General features: G+C 52.0%; 1 protein-coding gene across 1 annotated transcript; it reads right to left on the bottom strand.

The window, feature by feature from the left end:
- Positions 1 to 2,064: 2,064 nt before the first annotated feature.
- BNIP3 (BCL2 interacting protein 3) lies at positions 2,065 to 14,541 on the bottom strand. Its single transcript, XM_075534685.1, has 6 exons — positions 14,295 to 14,541; positions 6,811 to 6,961; positions 6,291 to 6,375; positions 4,923 to 5,029; positions 4,693 to 4,842; positions 2,065 to 2,871 (listed from the first exon to the last, which is right to left on the bottom strand). Exons 1-6 carry the CDS (start codon positions 14,338 to 14,340, stop codon positions 2,826 to 2,828), a joined length of 585 nt encoding a protein of 194 aa, XP_075390800.1. The 5' UTR covers positions 14,341 to 14,541; the 3' UTR covers positions 2,065 to 2,825.
- Between the last annotated feature and the right edge of the window lie 1,244 nt (positions 14,542 to 15,785).

The raw sequence follows: 15,785 nt of genomic DNA on the forward strand, positions 1-15,785 counted from the left end.
GTGCCTTACCTGTGCCCTGTTTGCGCCATTAAGCAGCACTTGGGGGTGAGGGGGTGCTTGACTTTACCACTCAGATGCTAGGTGTGCTGCACTTCATACAGCCGGAGTTCACCCATGAGAGATGTAGTGGGAGAAAGGTGGCTGTCTACTTCCACGAAGGCAGTCCCACCCTGCCCTAAAGGGACTTGCCCGGGTGGCTCATTTTCCAAGTGCCGTCTGTCTGATACCAAAAGTCAACACTGTCCAGAGCGGAAACCAAGGCGTCACCTTGCTGGGCATGGGCCACTTTGTTCACGCTCCTGGTTCTGTTGCTACAATGATGTTCTGAGAGGTTCACTGACAGGGATCTTGGGTCCAGAGGATGTACTCCACTCCCGAAATCCCCCTTCCTGCTTCTCAAAGGGCTCATTTTATACACAGCAGGATGGCATTCCAGGGAGTCCTGTTAGCATTTACTCACAGGTAACTCCTATCAGTATCTTCGCCCACCTTCTTACCTAACCCATGCGGGGGAATGTCATTTGGTGGGCATTGGAAACTCACTAGAAGAGCCACAGTAAATCACTTCCTGCCGCTGCAGTGAGAAGACATTTAGGGGATGGTCCGGGTCCTAAAACAGTCATGGAAACCCCTTAATAAAAGGCCAGGAATCACTCTTGCTGATAAATAGTGGAGAAGCATGAAGGATGTCAACTGGGTGTGGATGAGGTCTACTTAGGAAACATCACAATGGTAGATCTTTGGTGCATGAAGGAGGGGTTCCCATTGCTGATGTCAGGGGGACATGGCCTAGCAGGCAGCCACAGTACCACCCTGCCTTTCACAGGACATGAGTTTTAACACAAAGGTTCTGGATGTTGGTTGACGGTCCCCACATTCTAAGGCGAGGACTGTGTCCAAGCAGTGTGTGGCCTGGTACCAGCACATCAAGTGGTGAAATGGGCAGTGTCCTGAGAGCTGTGATGTCTGACTGCCTTCTCCCTGCTGGTCAGCTTCACTTAGTGAAGCCTCACTCAGACCTGTGGCCCCAGGGCCCTCCTACACGTGTCCTGGTACCCCAGCTGGAGGACACCAACTCAGAGCCACTCCCTCCCTGGAGAGCCCGAGAGGGCCTGTGAGTTGGCCGGGTATCAGGACTTGCCCTGCACAAGGCATTCAGAACAAGAGGGTCCCTCGAGCCCCCGGTTCAGTTCAACATGGTGGTCAGTCCCAGTGGCAGAGCCTTCCCCCTATAGCAGTGGAGTTGAGGGGCACCAGCCCAGGCCAGGGACCCTGACCCTCATGACCCAGGAGCATGTTTAGTGGTGCCTGCGTGTTATGACCTCGGGTTGGTGGTGACAGCTGCTTCTGAACACTCCTCGTAGAGCTGCGCTCAGCTGCTGTCAGTGACCTCTGAGAGGAACAGAGGGTATCAGGCCTCACCATGCCCCAAGTACCTAAGGCAGTGGTTCTCAACCTTCCTGGTGCCACAACCCTTTAATACAGTTCATGTTGTGGTGACACCCCCCAACAATAAATTATTTTTGTTGCTACTTCATAACTAATTTTGCTGTTATGAATCGAGCGACCTGTGAAAGGGGCAGTTCGAACCCCCCAAAGGGGTTGTGACCCACAGGTTGAGAAGCACTGACCTAAGGGATCATTCCAATGGTGAGAAGGAAGATCCCGTGGGTCCTGGGCCACAAGTGTCCACAGCTAAGCACAGCCTGTCACTGTGGTCTCCTGTACAGTGAGTATTTTGATAGCCAAGTGGAGCTCCGTCACCCAACAGCTCAGCAACTCCGGAACAGACCACCCCCATCCTGTTCTCAGAGGGCTTCCTCCACCCGCTCAAGCTCTAGCACATGCTTCTCAAGCAGGATAGGCTCCGCTAGGCTTCTTTCAACAAAGGCTGCGGCACCAGGATCCTTGTCTAACTGAATTACTTGTGGAAAAGCCAAAGAATGGCACACAGGCAACCAAAGGTGGCCTTGAGCAGGTTATGCTGCAAAGGTAAATTATGTGACAGTGGGGAAAAGGTCCAGTTTAATTGAAGCGCTTATGAAGTTTAGTTTAAAACGTAAATGTAAACACAGCGATAGCCAAAGGGTTTGGCAATGGTTTAATTTTTCACTTTCCAGTCTTTGAACCCAATACATGGATTTGCATACACTTGATTCTAAGAAACAGGAAGTTCCACACAAAGAGCATGGGACCCAACGATCCAGGCCTGAGGAAGAGGCCTAGCAGGCAGGTGCCCTGGAAGGAAAACTCATTGTCTGAGATGTCAGCTTCACAGTCAGTGGGAGAGGGAGGGTCCAGTCGGGGCTAGTGTGTGAAGTAGCAGGAAGTTCTAGTTTTTACCTGACGCAGTAACCTTCCGTCTTTGGTGGGCAGCCTGTGTCCGCTTAGAAGCAGCACAAGATGTCGTCTCACTACCAAATGAATATAAGGCCACAATATTTACTGTGAACAACCCCCTTAATGTAGTTTTAATATCAACAGTCTTCATCCTCCTGAAGTACAAAGTGTTTGAACTGAACTACAGCTACAGCTAATTTTCAGTAAAGCACTACATGTCATGACTTGCATATTACAATTATTTCTCCTTAGATAAAATATCCAAGGGAAACTCACCAGCAGACCCTGCAGTGGTGAGAATCCCTGACATGCTTAGTAACGGAGCCACAGGCAGGGCAAGGGGGTTAGTGTGGTCTGGGTGTCACTCTTCCGTGATTTACACAACAAACAAACACCAGGCATGCAGCCACCCGGCCGAGACCCCCCCACCCAGCAGCTGGCAGGCCTCAGAACCCCTCCGCAGGTACAGTCGAGTCCGGTCTCCATCAGAAGGTGCTGGTTGAGGTGGTCAGACGCCTCCCGATGTAGATCCTTAAAAGAAAAGCCCAGGTCAGAAGAGGGACTGGTTTAGAGCTTAAATTCTGGGCACCAGGTTTGCAGGATGCTATTGCTGACAATGCAAGATCAAAGTCCCTCTGCTGAGCCCACAGGGATCGGATCCCTGCAGACCACTAACCAGGGATGTGAGCAGCCTTGCACTTAGAACAACTGCATCAGAAAGTGAGTGAATGCAGATCTCATAAGGTTACATTTTAACACCTTAACATTTGTTCTCACTTTGGGGATAGAGGCTTTTCTGTATTTCAATTTGCTGCTGTTGGGTTTTGGGGGAGGGGGGGTATGGTTTTCTTTATCTGACATCCAGGACAGGTACCGTATATATCTGTGCATAAGCACAAGTGTTTTCAGCACATGTTTAATGCAGTGTTGGTGGTATCTGAGGTGCCTCGGCTGATATCCGGGTCAGCCTATACTCGAGTATATATAGTATACCTACAGAAACAGTCAGTCACGAGACTAATAGTTTCTTAGGGCTGAAGGGAGAAGTTGGGGAAAATGAGCGCTCATCACACACCAGTGAGTACAAAAATGAAGAGAATGTTCTACAATTGATCATAACATATTCAAACCAATAAGTTATGGTGTATGAATTATGTATCCATAACAAAAGCACTGGACGTCAGTGTATTCTCAGGCAGGTCTTCCCACAGCAGAGGCGGGAGCAAACTGGAGAGACAGTTTAGGGAAGGGACTTAGTAACTGATGTAAAGTTGTGAAAATACATGTTTTAAAAATCTCTGTAACGATAAATGCCTCCACCGAATCCCTAGCTTCATTGCAAAGACAAATAACCTGTCGCCCATGTTGCCTTACAGAACCGACAAGCCTTAGACCTCATCACCGCTGAAAAGGAGGCACTTGCCTTTACCTCCAAGAAGAATGCTGTTATTACATCAACGAGTCAGCAATACCAACCCCTGCTGCCCGTACCAAGCCTGGAGTCCCTGAATTCTGTCTGATAAACTTCCCCACTACGACCCCACACAGCAGGAAGTAATCACGGACGAACTTGTGGTCGCCCCCTTTCCCTATCAGACAGAGTCAGGGATGTCTGGTAAAAGCATGGACACCCTTCCCCGAGTCTGAGTTTCCCAGAAACGGGCTAGTTCTGTGAACAACGGTACCCTCTAAAAGCATAGATCACCCATATCATTGTTCCTAGAACAGAATGACCTAGTACAATGAGCAAATAGTCATGTACACCCCACTGAGCAAAACCGCACCTACGTCAACTCTCCAGAAGCTTCAACAGGGTGGTGGGGAGGGTAGTATAAAAAGTCCCTCAAGCGTTTCCCTGTGGCGGCTTCCACAGCTTCACTTTACTGTGGGCTGTTGAAACCGTCTGCTTGTCCCCAATAAAGCCTGATTTTTAATCAGTAAAAAAAAAAATCTCTGTAACGAATCATCTTCAGCAAGCCCATGTAGCTTATATCATCCATCAGGCACAGTGCCCCACGCACACAAGGCAGGTGCCCACCCCACCCCACCACCCGCATGAAGGCCACTGCGATGGGGGAGTGTGCTCCCACCTAGGTTATAAGTCAGGGTGGGCACGTGGCTAACGTGTTCAGCTGCTACTTAAAAGGTTGAAACTTTAAGTACACCTAGAGGCACCTTGAGAGAAAGGCCTGGTGACTGGCTCCAAAGTGAGCCTGAGAGCCTTGCAGGGCACAGTGCCGCCGACACACATGCGCGCACGCGTGCGCACACACACACACACACACACACACACACACACACACACGGCAGCAGGTGTGCCATGCAGGAGTCACCTGTGGATGGGTCACCTACCCTAGGCCAATGGCCAGCAAATGAGAGAGCAGCAGAGACGGCAGGAAAACCTTCAGGAATTCTGCCGAGAAGATGCCCCCCTTCTTCATGACACTCGTGTTCCTCATGCTGAGGCTGGCTGTGCGCTTGGGGTGCTTGAAGAGGAACTCCCTGGGGCAGAAAAGAGGGTTTAGTCCCGTGCTCCATCCAAGGTCCAGGTCAAGGAAGACTCACGGGCTTAGCAGACTCACTTGGGGGGGATGTTCTCTGGCCGACTTGACCAATCCCATATCCAGTCCGAGTTTTTCTTCAAGATGTTTTCGACTTCTTTCCTTCTCTCAATGTAATCTTCCTCAGACTACAGAAAGGAAACGTGACGTGAAGAGCAGGCTCGGCTGGCAGGGCTTCCGTGGGGAGGGGAGGGGAGGGGAGGGGAAGAGAAGCGTTCCTGGAGTGTGCCTAACCCCTCACACTGTGCACCGCCACGACAAGGCACTTCTGAAGGACAAGGGTTTGTTCCCGAGGAAGGGAAGAGATGTTGAGGGAGGCACCCGAAGTGGCCTTAACAGGGCCATGGCTGGCCTGTCAGCTCGTGGTGCTGCTTGTGGCGTCTGTGTTGCTGGGATGCTGAAAGCTCATGACCACCACAGGTAAGCTCTGGTGGACAATTTTCCAGACTAAGACAGACTGGGAAGGGAAACTGGTGATCACCTTCTGAAGAACCTGGCCAGTGACCACCTGAACGGGGCCAGACAAACACTGGTGTACGTAAAACTCTCAGACCCAAACCCACCGCATCCAGTCCATTTTGACTCATGGTGACCGTGTATAGGTCATCGTTATGGAAGCACAGAGCTCAGCCCTCTCCTGGGAGAGGCGGTAGCCCCATCTCTCTCTTGGGAGAGTGGGGTGCGTTTGCACTGCAGGCCTGTGGCCAGTGGCACAGTACTTATCCCATAATATCACCAGGGCTCCGCCCTCAAAATGTAGAGGGGATTCACCTGTGTCTGTTCAGGCCAACATTGCCTGTCCTCTGCAGGACCGTGCTGAGCACAAGTAGACGGAGGTGATCAAAGTACTACCGACCGCCCTCAGGATTCAGGGCAGGAGTGGAGACTAGGATACATCATGGCAACAGCCCTAGGTACACGTTTGTCATCTACTCAAGCTACCAACTTGAAATGAAGAAATGATCCGATCTTTGTTGAAGTGAAAGGAACCAGCTGATTAGTTACTGGTGCTAATTACCCAGGCACTATTGGAAAGGCGTGGGGCATGATTTCGGGGGCAACGGCGATGCCTTCCGAGAGGCCTCTGAGAAAGGAGCTCGAGGATCAGAATCCCCCCCCACCACTGTGCCACCCGGGAAAGCCAGGCTCTCCGAGATGCTCAGAGCCACTCGCAGTCCAGTCACCAGCTCCTCACCTCATCGACGACTCACCTTCATCTGTGCACACACAAGAGGGCCACCCTGCGTACCCCTCCCCCCAGGCCCCATTGCAGGCTTGTAGGGCCCCACCCTCCAGAGCTATAAAAAGGGGGCAGAAGACACTAAGAGCCCATTTGACTGAACTTCAACCATCATCACACAGACCTGAAAAACAGTTCGCTGGGCTCACCTGAGAGCTGTTCTTTTCCCCAAGGCTGTGGGTATCGGTCTCAGAAGTTCGGTTTGTGTCCTGTGGCGTCTGGGAGCGTGGTGGACTTCACAAGGTGTGGTTAAGTGGGGGAAGAGCAAGCACCTTGTTAGCATCTTTCTACTGGGGAATGAACCCCAGAGGCAAGGCAACACCCCCTCAGAGAAGAGGGGGCGGCACTCACCTGTTGAGCACATCTTCCCTTCCACCCTGTACCAGGCAAAGACTGATTTATCCTTATGTTCTGGTCTTTGTGTCTAAGCATGACAAGAGTCAGCTGCCCCTCTTTCAGGGGAAAGACAGCGCTGCTGTGAGGGCCTGCCTCCTCAATGTGCCTGCCCGTCAGCAGCCCCGGTTCTGACTCTCCACCAGACATACCTCTGACTCCACCAGAGAACAAGGACAATTCTAATATGGCCTGCACTGCTCATGCCAACTGGTGGTAGGTACCACCTGCCTCCTCAGGAAGGCAGCGCTAAGACCCCCTCGGGGCACCACTCACCTGTCACAGTGGGAGCTCTTGGAGCTGCTCCGTCCAGACTCATGCTGGGCGTCCAGCAGTATTTTCTCCATGTCACCATTATACATGGACACCGAGGCAGGGATACTGCCTCCATTCCCATTGCTGCTGAAGTGCAATTCCACCCAGGAGCCTGTGGGAGACCAAACAAAGGGCACGTTCCACCCCGGCAAAACCACCAGTCAGACCACCAGCTGCTCTGGGAGATAGGAGAGTCTGCATCTCAGGAGTGAGCCTTCCACAGCCCTCCCCTTTCACTGCACTGATCCACAACACACCACCTACATGTCCAGCACCGGCCGACTGCCTTCGCCTTCCTCAGTACAGGGGACCAGCCCCTTGGGCATGGAGGCAATTCATCTGTCTCATGCCATTCCAGGATGGCAAGGGAACGCGCAAGCAATGTACAGGGCCAACCAGCGTACAGGGACCCAGGTTTACTGGAGGGGCGGTGAGAAGGGCCGCAGGGGTGGGTGTTTGAGAGTTCGACTGTTTTCGCACACTAACCTGGGGCCTTTCAAAATTCATACTAATACCTCTATTGTTTTTATTTAGATCAGCGGTTCTCAACGTGTGGGTGTGACCCCTTTGGGGGTCAAACAACCCTTTCACAGGGGTCACCCGATTCATAACAGTGCAAAATTACAGTTCTGAAGTAGCATGGTGAGGAGGCCACCACACCATTAGGAACTGTATGAAAGGGTCGCGGCATTCCAAAGGTTGAGGACCACTGATTTAGGTAGAAAACTGGACCTCTTATGCTTTTATTAGAGCTAATGTAACTAACATCTTACTAAACTGAAATCAGATACCTTAGTTTATCAAATCAATCTATCCCTCTTAGGCTAAGCATTTATTTGGCCAAGCCTTCTCAGGAATTCGGGTCAGCTTTATTTCATGTATTAAAAATTGGTACTCATAATCAGGCACCTTGGTGCTGCTGCAGTATAAGCATGAGTTGTCAACTACAAGGGTCAATGGTTCAAACTCACCAGCTGTTCTGAGGGAGAAAGGTGAGGCATCTGCTCCTGTAGTGATTTAGCCTCAGAAACCCTGTGTAGCAGGCGTCCTCCAAACTGCGGCCTGCGGGCCACCAGAGGACATTTATCCAGCCCGCCGAGTGTTTGTGCCCCATTCTGTGTTTTACTTCAAAATAAGATATGTGCAGTGTGCACAGGAATTTGTTCCGTTTTTTAAAAAAGCTGTAGTCTGGCCCTCCAATGGGTCTGAGGGACAGTGAACTGGTCCCGTTTAAAAAGTTGTAGGACCCCTGCTGTATAGTCACTGAGTCAGAACCTGACTAAAAGGCTGCAAAAACATTTTAAAGTACTTCACAAACAAGTACTCCAAGTTTGTCCTATCCAGACAGATTTAGATTCTGAATCATCAGGCCACCACTTAATAAGCAAAACACACAGAGAAAGACACTTCACCCTTCAAAACTACAGCGACAGACAATCCTTCCCGAAGCCAGCGTGGAGCCCACAATGTGGAGAGCCTGTGCCCCCGTGTGTCTGCTAAGTGCTGCACAGACTGCAATTGGGCTGCAATGCAGGCAGCGCAACCCACAGTGGCTGTGTGTGTGTGTGTGGGGGGGGGGGGGTTGGCATTCCAAGCTACCATGCAGCAAGGGGGGGCATGATAAGCCAGGGAGGAGGGGCTGGAAAAAAGAGACAATTGGTACAAACACAAATCCTGACCAAAGAGCCTTCTGGAAGGTTCTGCAAAGATAATCTGCAAAGCAGAGCCTGAGAAGAATGGCAGGACCAGTGGCAAAGCCCTGAGGCTCCCACATCTCATGGTGATAGAGGACCAAGGCATCTGTGGGCTTCATCCATGTGGTTGCACTTGGTTTTCCCCTTCCCATCTCTGGCTGTATGACCACACCATCATCTCTCTATCCTTCGAGACACTGGTATTGCTTCCAGCAATCACTCCTCTTGTGTACTGTGTAAGAGAAAAATGGCATTTTAATCCCATTTTTCCACTAGTGTGTAGAAGCCCCCTTCTATACTAGCTCCTGTGGCTGCTTGAGTAGACATATATTCTCTGAAACCCAGGTATCCCTGGAGCCACGTTCTCTTCAGGGAAGAATGTGCTCCCCACCCGCATCCCTGCCAACCTCTGGTGGCTACAGGAACACCTGGCTGTGGCTTCCCCTGTCTGTGGGGCCTCCATCTACACTCGCTTTCTTCTGTGTGTGTGCCCCTGAGTCTCCCTTTATCTCTTCCTGGGGTCACTTTGATGGCACTTAGGCGCACCTAGATCTCATCCAGGGCTATGGAGCTCAAGGTCCTTAGCCTTGTATCAGGCGTCTACAGTCAGAACACAATCATACCCAATGTGAATGGGGGAGAGGAGGTATGGAGACCAATGCCCATCTGTAGACAATTGGGCATCCCCTCACAGAGGGGTCGCAAGGAAGAGATGAGCCAGTCAGGGTTCAGTATAGCACTGATGAAATACAACTTTAGTCTTTGGTGCTTCCTTCACCCCACTATCATGATCTCAATTCTGCCTTACAAATCAGATTAGACCAGAACATGCACACTGCTACAGATAAGAACTCACACAACACAGGGAAATCCAGGATAAACCCTTCATACCAGGAAGATTAGGGGAGGGTGGGGGAGAAAGGGAGAATTGATCACAAGGATGAATAACGGAAGTGGGTGAGGGACGGAGGACGATGTAAAATATGAAAATAATAATCTATAACTTATCAAGGGTTCATGAGGGAGGGTGGCCGGGGGAGGGAGGTGAAAGAAATGGGGAACTGATATCAGGGGCTCAAGTGGGAAAAGCATGCTTTGAAATGATGATGGCGACATATGTGCAAATGTGCTTGACACACTGGATGAATGTATGGATTGTGATAAGAGATTTAAGAGCACCCAATAAAAGAAAAAGAAAAGAGCCTTGGCCTCTATCCACATGAGGATCGAAATGAGGAAACATCCACAGGTCCCAGGGGTCTGGTGGAGATGTACTTGAGGAGGATGGGGAAGGGGTGGCATTTTCCAGCCTACCACATATAAACACATTTCTGTCGGCTATGTTCTTTGGAGAACTACGTGGAATAAAAATGATAAACCCATTGTACGCCATGCTTTAGAAAACACCACTACATTTCAAAGACATTAGAATACAGTGATTTTTTCCAATGAGACTGAGCCAATTTCGACTCCCTTTGCTGACTAGTCAGGGAGTTTCTGCTGCGTCTCAGCCTTGCTAACACTTGGTTTCACCTACCTTTCACTGTAACTGCTCTAGTGGGTGTGTAGTGGCAGCTCGTGGTGGTTTACCTTGGATGTCTCAGATCTTGAACATGGTTGAGCACTTTTTAATTAAGTTGACTGACCATTTAGATCTCATCTTTTATGAATTAGCTATAAAAATTTTTACTTTTTCCTCCTGGGTTCTCACTCTCTTATTTTTAAGAGTTCTATATTCCAGAGCCTAGCATCCAGTTAGATGCATTGCAGCAAACAACGCAATCTGTGGCATCCCCCTTCACTCTCTTCCTAATCTCATGAAGAGCAGTTCTTGATTTTAATCTAGTCTCGTCCATCATCTCCCTTGTTCTAGTGTTCTCTTCGGTATCCTATTTCAGAAATGTTTGCTACACTGAGGTCTGAAGATATTCTACTATATTACATTCAAAAAGCTTTATGCTTTGACTTCCAGAGTTAGTTCGAAAACCTACCTGCAATTACTTTTTGGCTATGATCTGAAACAGGTTAAGATTTTCTGTACAGAAAGCCTACTGCCCAGCACGGCTAATGAAAAGCTTGTTTTCCTCCTTTACTGTTACAGGTAAATGTAATGTGCCGTAGGCTATTTCCTGGGCCCAGCACAGCTTCTCTATTTGGGTCATCCGTCTGTAAAAGAACCACTCTGGTGGCAAGTGGAGGATGGACTGCAGCAGGAAAAGGGGGAAGACAGGTGACAAAAGACTGGACATTTATGTCATGAGAAATTTCACTAAGCTACTTTTGTAGTCACTATAATCTTACAAGTAAATCATCACCACCTAGCTGTTTCTCTGCCCTTAAGCCCACATGGCACAATACATCATCGTGCAATGAGGGGTCAAGGATTAGACACTAATCACTGCACAATGTTAGCTGGGAAGCCGTGGCCAACTGCAGTGTTCCAACACACGAGGCAAGTCTTCTGAAGGTTCTAGCCAAGGCCCAAGTCATAGGCAGCATATGCCGTAGGAACAGGGGAAAAGCCCAAAAGGCCCAGGAACGAAATGCAGAATTGCAGCTTTCATTATCAACAGTCTCCTGGATAACTACTAACAAAATTGTGCACATTCTCAAAGGATGCGTGAGTCTTAATTTCTCAAATTGCCCCGTACTGGCCTAGACCTGCACACAGGTCTGTACTGGGCATGGCGCCTGCAGCTCACTGAACGGAAAGTCTGGCCACTGCTCCTCTCACATCAGCAGAGCTGTCATGACCCCAGAGCTATTTATACACAAGCCCAGTCCTGAAACCCTCTGCGGACTACATCTCTAGAACGGGTACCCTGCTCGTAAAGCCCAAAGCCCTTCTTAGTCCCTTCCTTTCCCACCTGGAGTTCAAGATGACACGCATGGGAGCCAGCGAGCTCTGCATCAGTAGCCTGGACCACGGACACAGGCCTGCTTTGGACATTACTCCATGTTTCTAAGCTCCATCTACGTTACTAAAGGCTCTCGGCCTGGCTCTGTTCAGCAGATGAAGCTAAAGTTCTCCAGCTCATTCAGCGGAGTTCACTGCCCAAGGAGAAGTATGTGCCTTTTACAGCTGCTTCAGGAAACTCGTCCTGTGCAGGCTGTCAGAGCAGGATGCACAAGGCCGTATGGGTTACAGGAAGAGTCTGAGACAAGAGGGCCGCAAAGTCTTTCGCTACCAACGTCACAAAATCGCCCGCAGGATGGACTATTTCCCACAGCTTTAAGACGTGGCTGCCTTTACACTGAAGAGCTTCTTAGTTTACCTGGGAGTGGTACAAGAGGATCAACTAGCAACGATTTTGAACATTAAAATCCATTTCAGAGTGGGTCCTTTGCAGGTGGTTGGCGCTGTGGCAGACTCCCAAGTTCCCCAATGGCATTTCATGGAGATCCCCTGCTGTTGCCTGCTTTGTTTTGTGTGAATTCCCTCTGGACCTCAGGTTGATCATCTGGATAATTTCACAGTTGGGCTCAAATCCAGACCTCCGAAGCCCCTTCCCTTCTAAAACTTTAAGATGCAATAATTCCCCTCCAAGCGAAATGCCAATTCTGTTCCTCACCAGTTTCACTGTGGGGGGATGCCTATGACAAGAGCCAGCTGGCCAGCCGCAGATACAGCTGCAAGCGGAGCATTAGAGCTCGTGGCACTCAATCCTGCTTTCCTGGAGTCAACAGCCAAGCACTTAGCCGGGCTGAGGTACCCCAAGAAGCTCAGCTTTAAGATGTGAGGGCTCTTCTGGGAAGTCAGTCACCACTGGCACCACCCCCACCTTTCCCAACCAGACTGTCACACAACTCTGCCCCCTCCTGCATTTTAGCAGTAATAGACCTAAACAGGAAAATAGGCAAGTTAGCTCCTCCCAGCTGAAAAGCTGGAACCGGAATGGCCCCAGGGGTCAAAGGGAACCTGTCCTATCCAGTTTGTTCCCTATTGACTCCTCTGGGAAAACAGTTGGTCACAAATCATACAGGCTGCGAGAAAGTGTTTGTTGTCTGGCTTCCAGAGGTCCCTGGGCCCTCCCTTTAGAGATAAACAAGAGGGAATCCAATCAGAGCAGAGCCAGACAAGTGCTGCCTCAGTCACTGATTGCAGCAGATTCTCATTTCCTAGGGCAGCTGTGTGGTCCCACGTGACTCAATGGCTTGGCGGTGGAGCCTGTGCCCTGCTGCACTGCACGTACACTCAGTAAATGGCCCAAACAATTCTGCCCGAGTTTCCACTGTGTGTAACCATCTTTTAATAGACTTAGCAAAACAGAAAAACAAACAAAAACCTTTTAACTCCTGAACTGGTTGCCTTGTGTCCCCCAGTGACTCAGCAGTTTGGTTTATAAGTCAATGAAACAGAGAGCTAACTGCTCCCCGACTCCCACCCCCCTGCCCCCCCACACACACGGACATGGAATCACACACGCACACCTTTCCAAGAGTCCACAGGGGTCTTCCAGAGACTCTAAATGTGAGGTCCAATGCCTGAATTAATGAGTTAAGTACTCAGTGTTAGAAATAATCTAATCGTTCAAAAAAGGAGAGGGGGGACACACCACTTAATCTATTTAAATATTAACATTTAAATTTAAAAAGAGTAATTATGAATGTGGATTTTTAGAACTGGCAGCAATCTTAATTTCCTATCATAGGGTGCTGATAATTACAGCTGAAAGCAGCAGCAACAACAGGAATCCTTCAGCTTTTGTCTAATAAAATCTTGTTTTCTGGAATAAAGGGAAACTTCGTTAGCAGCTCAGCCCTTTCTCTAGAGAACCCAATGGCTTACACTAAGAGGTCTAAATCGTCCTCTCCAAAGTTTACATACATGAGGATTTTGTTTACAGAACTCGTTTGAGTTCAAAGGTCAACTTGTATCAGTTTCCTGGTCCAACCTGGGGACCCTCAGGATCAAGTCAACAGCCCCAGAAGGTACAAAGGCAATTCTGCCCCAACTTTGCCCCGGTGGTGCCATGGGTGAAACCCACCAGCTGCTCCGTCGGTTAAGATGGGCAGTTCGCTTCCGTGGAGATTTACAGCCTTGGAAACTGTGGGGGCCAGTTCTACTGACCCACGGGGTCCGCGAGCGGACACCAACGGGCAGCAACAGGTTCGGTTAGAAAGGAGAGTCACCTGCACGGATCTCGGTCTTCCGCCTCCTGTGCTGAAGAGAGCCCGGTGCGGCAGTGATGTGTTGGGCTGCGACTGAGGTGTTTGGCAGTTCGACCCCACCTGCACCGCCAGTGAAAGACTGGGCTTTCTACTCCGTGAACCAGTACCTCTGGGAAAGGGTTTGCTATGAGTTAGCCCGGGTTCCACGGCGGTGGACTGGGTTTGGGTCAGTTTGTTGGCTAAGCCAGCGAGGTCCACAGTTCGAACCCTCCGGCTGCTCCACGGCGCAAGACGAGGCCGTGAGCCCGGTGGAGACTTACAGCCACGGAAAGAAACCCTCCGAGTCGGCGGCCGGCGGGGTGGGGGGTGGGGGTCGTGCCCGGTCTGGAAGCCCCCCGCTCGGGGACGTCCTGCCCCCGCCCCCAGACCACGGCCGCCGGCCCCCGCAAGAACCGCACGCCGCCCCGTCAGCGTCCGAAGCGGGCTGCTGGTCTTGCACCCACCGCGGGGCGACCACTCCGGCCACGCGCGGCCGTCCTCGGAGCGCCCACACGGCGGGCGACCCCGGGAGAACCGAGCGCCGCCCGCCGCCCCCCGCCGCGGGCCCCAACCCCGTCCCCGGTGCTCGCCCCGCCTCACCCTGCAGGCTCTCCTCCTGCAGCCCTGGGGCCCCGCTCTGCGACATGGCGCCGGAGGGACGCCGGAGGCCCGCGGCGAAGACGGAGCAGCGGGGGCCGAGCGGCCGCTCGGGCAGCGCGTCACGTAGGCTCCGGGGCCGCGCCGCGCGCTCGCCGACCGACCGACGGACCAACCGTCAGACAGACAGACGTGCTGACAATGACAGACTGACTGGCAAGCTGGCTGACTGACCGGCCGCGGGGAGGGACCTGCGCGCGTGTGGCGCGTGTGGCGCGTGCGCGGCGTGCAGGGCGGGGCCCTCGGGGGCGCGGCGGCCTCGATCCGGGTCCCCAGGCCCCGCCCCGCGCGCGCCGGCCCGGCCGAGGTAAACAGTGGGGCGGGGCGGGGCGGGGCGGGGCGGGGCGGGGCCGAGCCCGCCGCGGGGGCACGTGACCGCGCTCGTGGCGGGGCGGGCGGCGCTCGCGCCGAGGGCTGTGCGAGACGGCCAGGGTCGGAGGGCCCACCGCGCACAGGGGCGGCTAGGTGTTGCTTGCCTTCAGGGTGCCCCCAAATACGGGGCCACCGCTGGCGAGCACCCCGCAAAATCCCGGTGATGCTAGCTGGTCGTGTCCCCACTGACAGGTATGGAAACCGAGGTACATACAGGCGGGGTGAGCCGCTGGGTCCTTCGTGACTGCAGTGGAGTCCACGCAGAAAGCGACCAGGCTTTTCAGGGGCGCGGGGCCCGACACGTGGGGATTCAGAGGCCAGCTCCAGAGGAGCAAGGGGTGCAAACCCACCTCAACCTCCTGGAGCAACTCTTGGTCTCGAACTGCCCACCTGGCCCTTGACAGGCTATTGCTTAACCTGTGGCCTCGCCGGGGCGGCTCAGGCCTCAAAGGACGCTGGACTGGGCTGCCTTGCTGCCCTTTGACCTTCGGTGACGCCTGTTACTCAAGGAGCTCCAGAGCCTCGACGTCCCCAGGGTCCCAACAAACAGCAGAGCTTAGTCCCTCCTGGCTGCTGCCCTGCCCAGCTAGGGCTCCCTTGTCCCTTTGCTGGAGAAGCGGCCGCCCTGGAACCTCCTGGGAGGACCTGGCCCAACCTCACCCCAACCCATCCTTGTCCAAGCAAGGCATGTAGGTGCTTGAGATTGTAACTGACCAGACTAGAGAATGCATTGTTGTTTACCGGTCTGTCCTGACCCATAGCGACCTTATTATACGCCGTCCTCACAATTGTTCTTGTGCTTGAGCCCATTGTTGCAGCCACTGTGTCCATCCAGCTCCCTGAGGCCCTTCCTCTTTTTGCTGCCCCTCTGCTTGAGCAAGCTTGATGTCTTTCTCCAGGGACCGGTCTCTCTTGACACTATGTCCAAAGGATGTACGCTGGGTTGGGATGACTAGAGAAACAAATTAAGTGACACTCATGTGTAAGAGAGAACTTTGTATCAAGTAATTGCAAGGGGGGGGGGAAGAGCTGATACCAAGGACTCAAAAGTAAATGTTTAGA

The sequence above is a fragment of the Tenrec ecaudatus genome, chromosome 16, assembly GCF_050624435.1.
Source record: "Tenrec ecaudatus isolate mTenEca1 chromosome 16, mTenEca1.hap1, whole genome shotgun sequence".
In the NCBI taxonomy this organism is placed as follows: domain Eukaryota; kingdom Metazoa; phylum Chordata; class Mammalia; order Afrosoricida; family Tenrecidae; genus Tenrec; species Tenrec ecaudatus.

Coding starts and splice junctions, on each gene's coding strand:
- BNIP3 (XM_075534685.1), bottom strand. CDS start 14,340: ATGTCGCAGAGCGGGGCCCCAGGGCTGCAGGAGGAGAGCCTGCAGG. Junction 6,376..6,810: donor AAGAGCTCCCACTGTGACAG/GTGAGTGGTGCC, acceptor CACCTTGTGAAG/TCCACCACGCTCCCAGACGC. Junction 2,872..4,692: donor TTGCTGGCCATTGGCCTAGG/GTAGGTGACCCA, acceptor TTTTCTTTTAAG/GATCTACATCGGGAGGCGTC.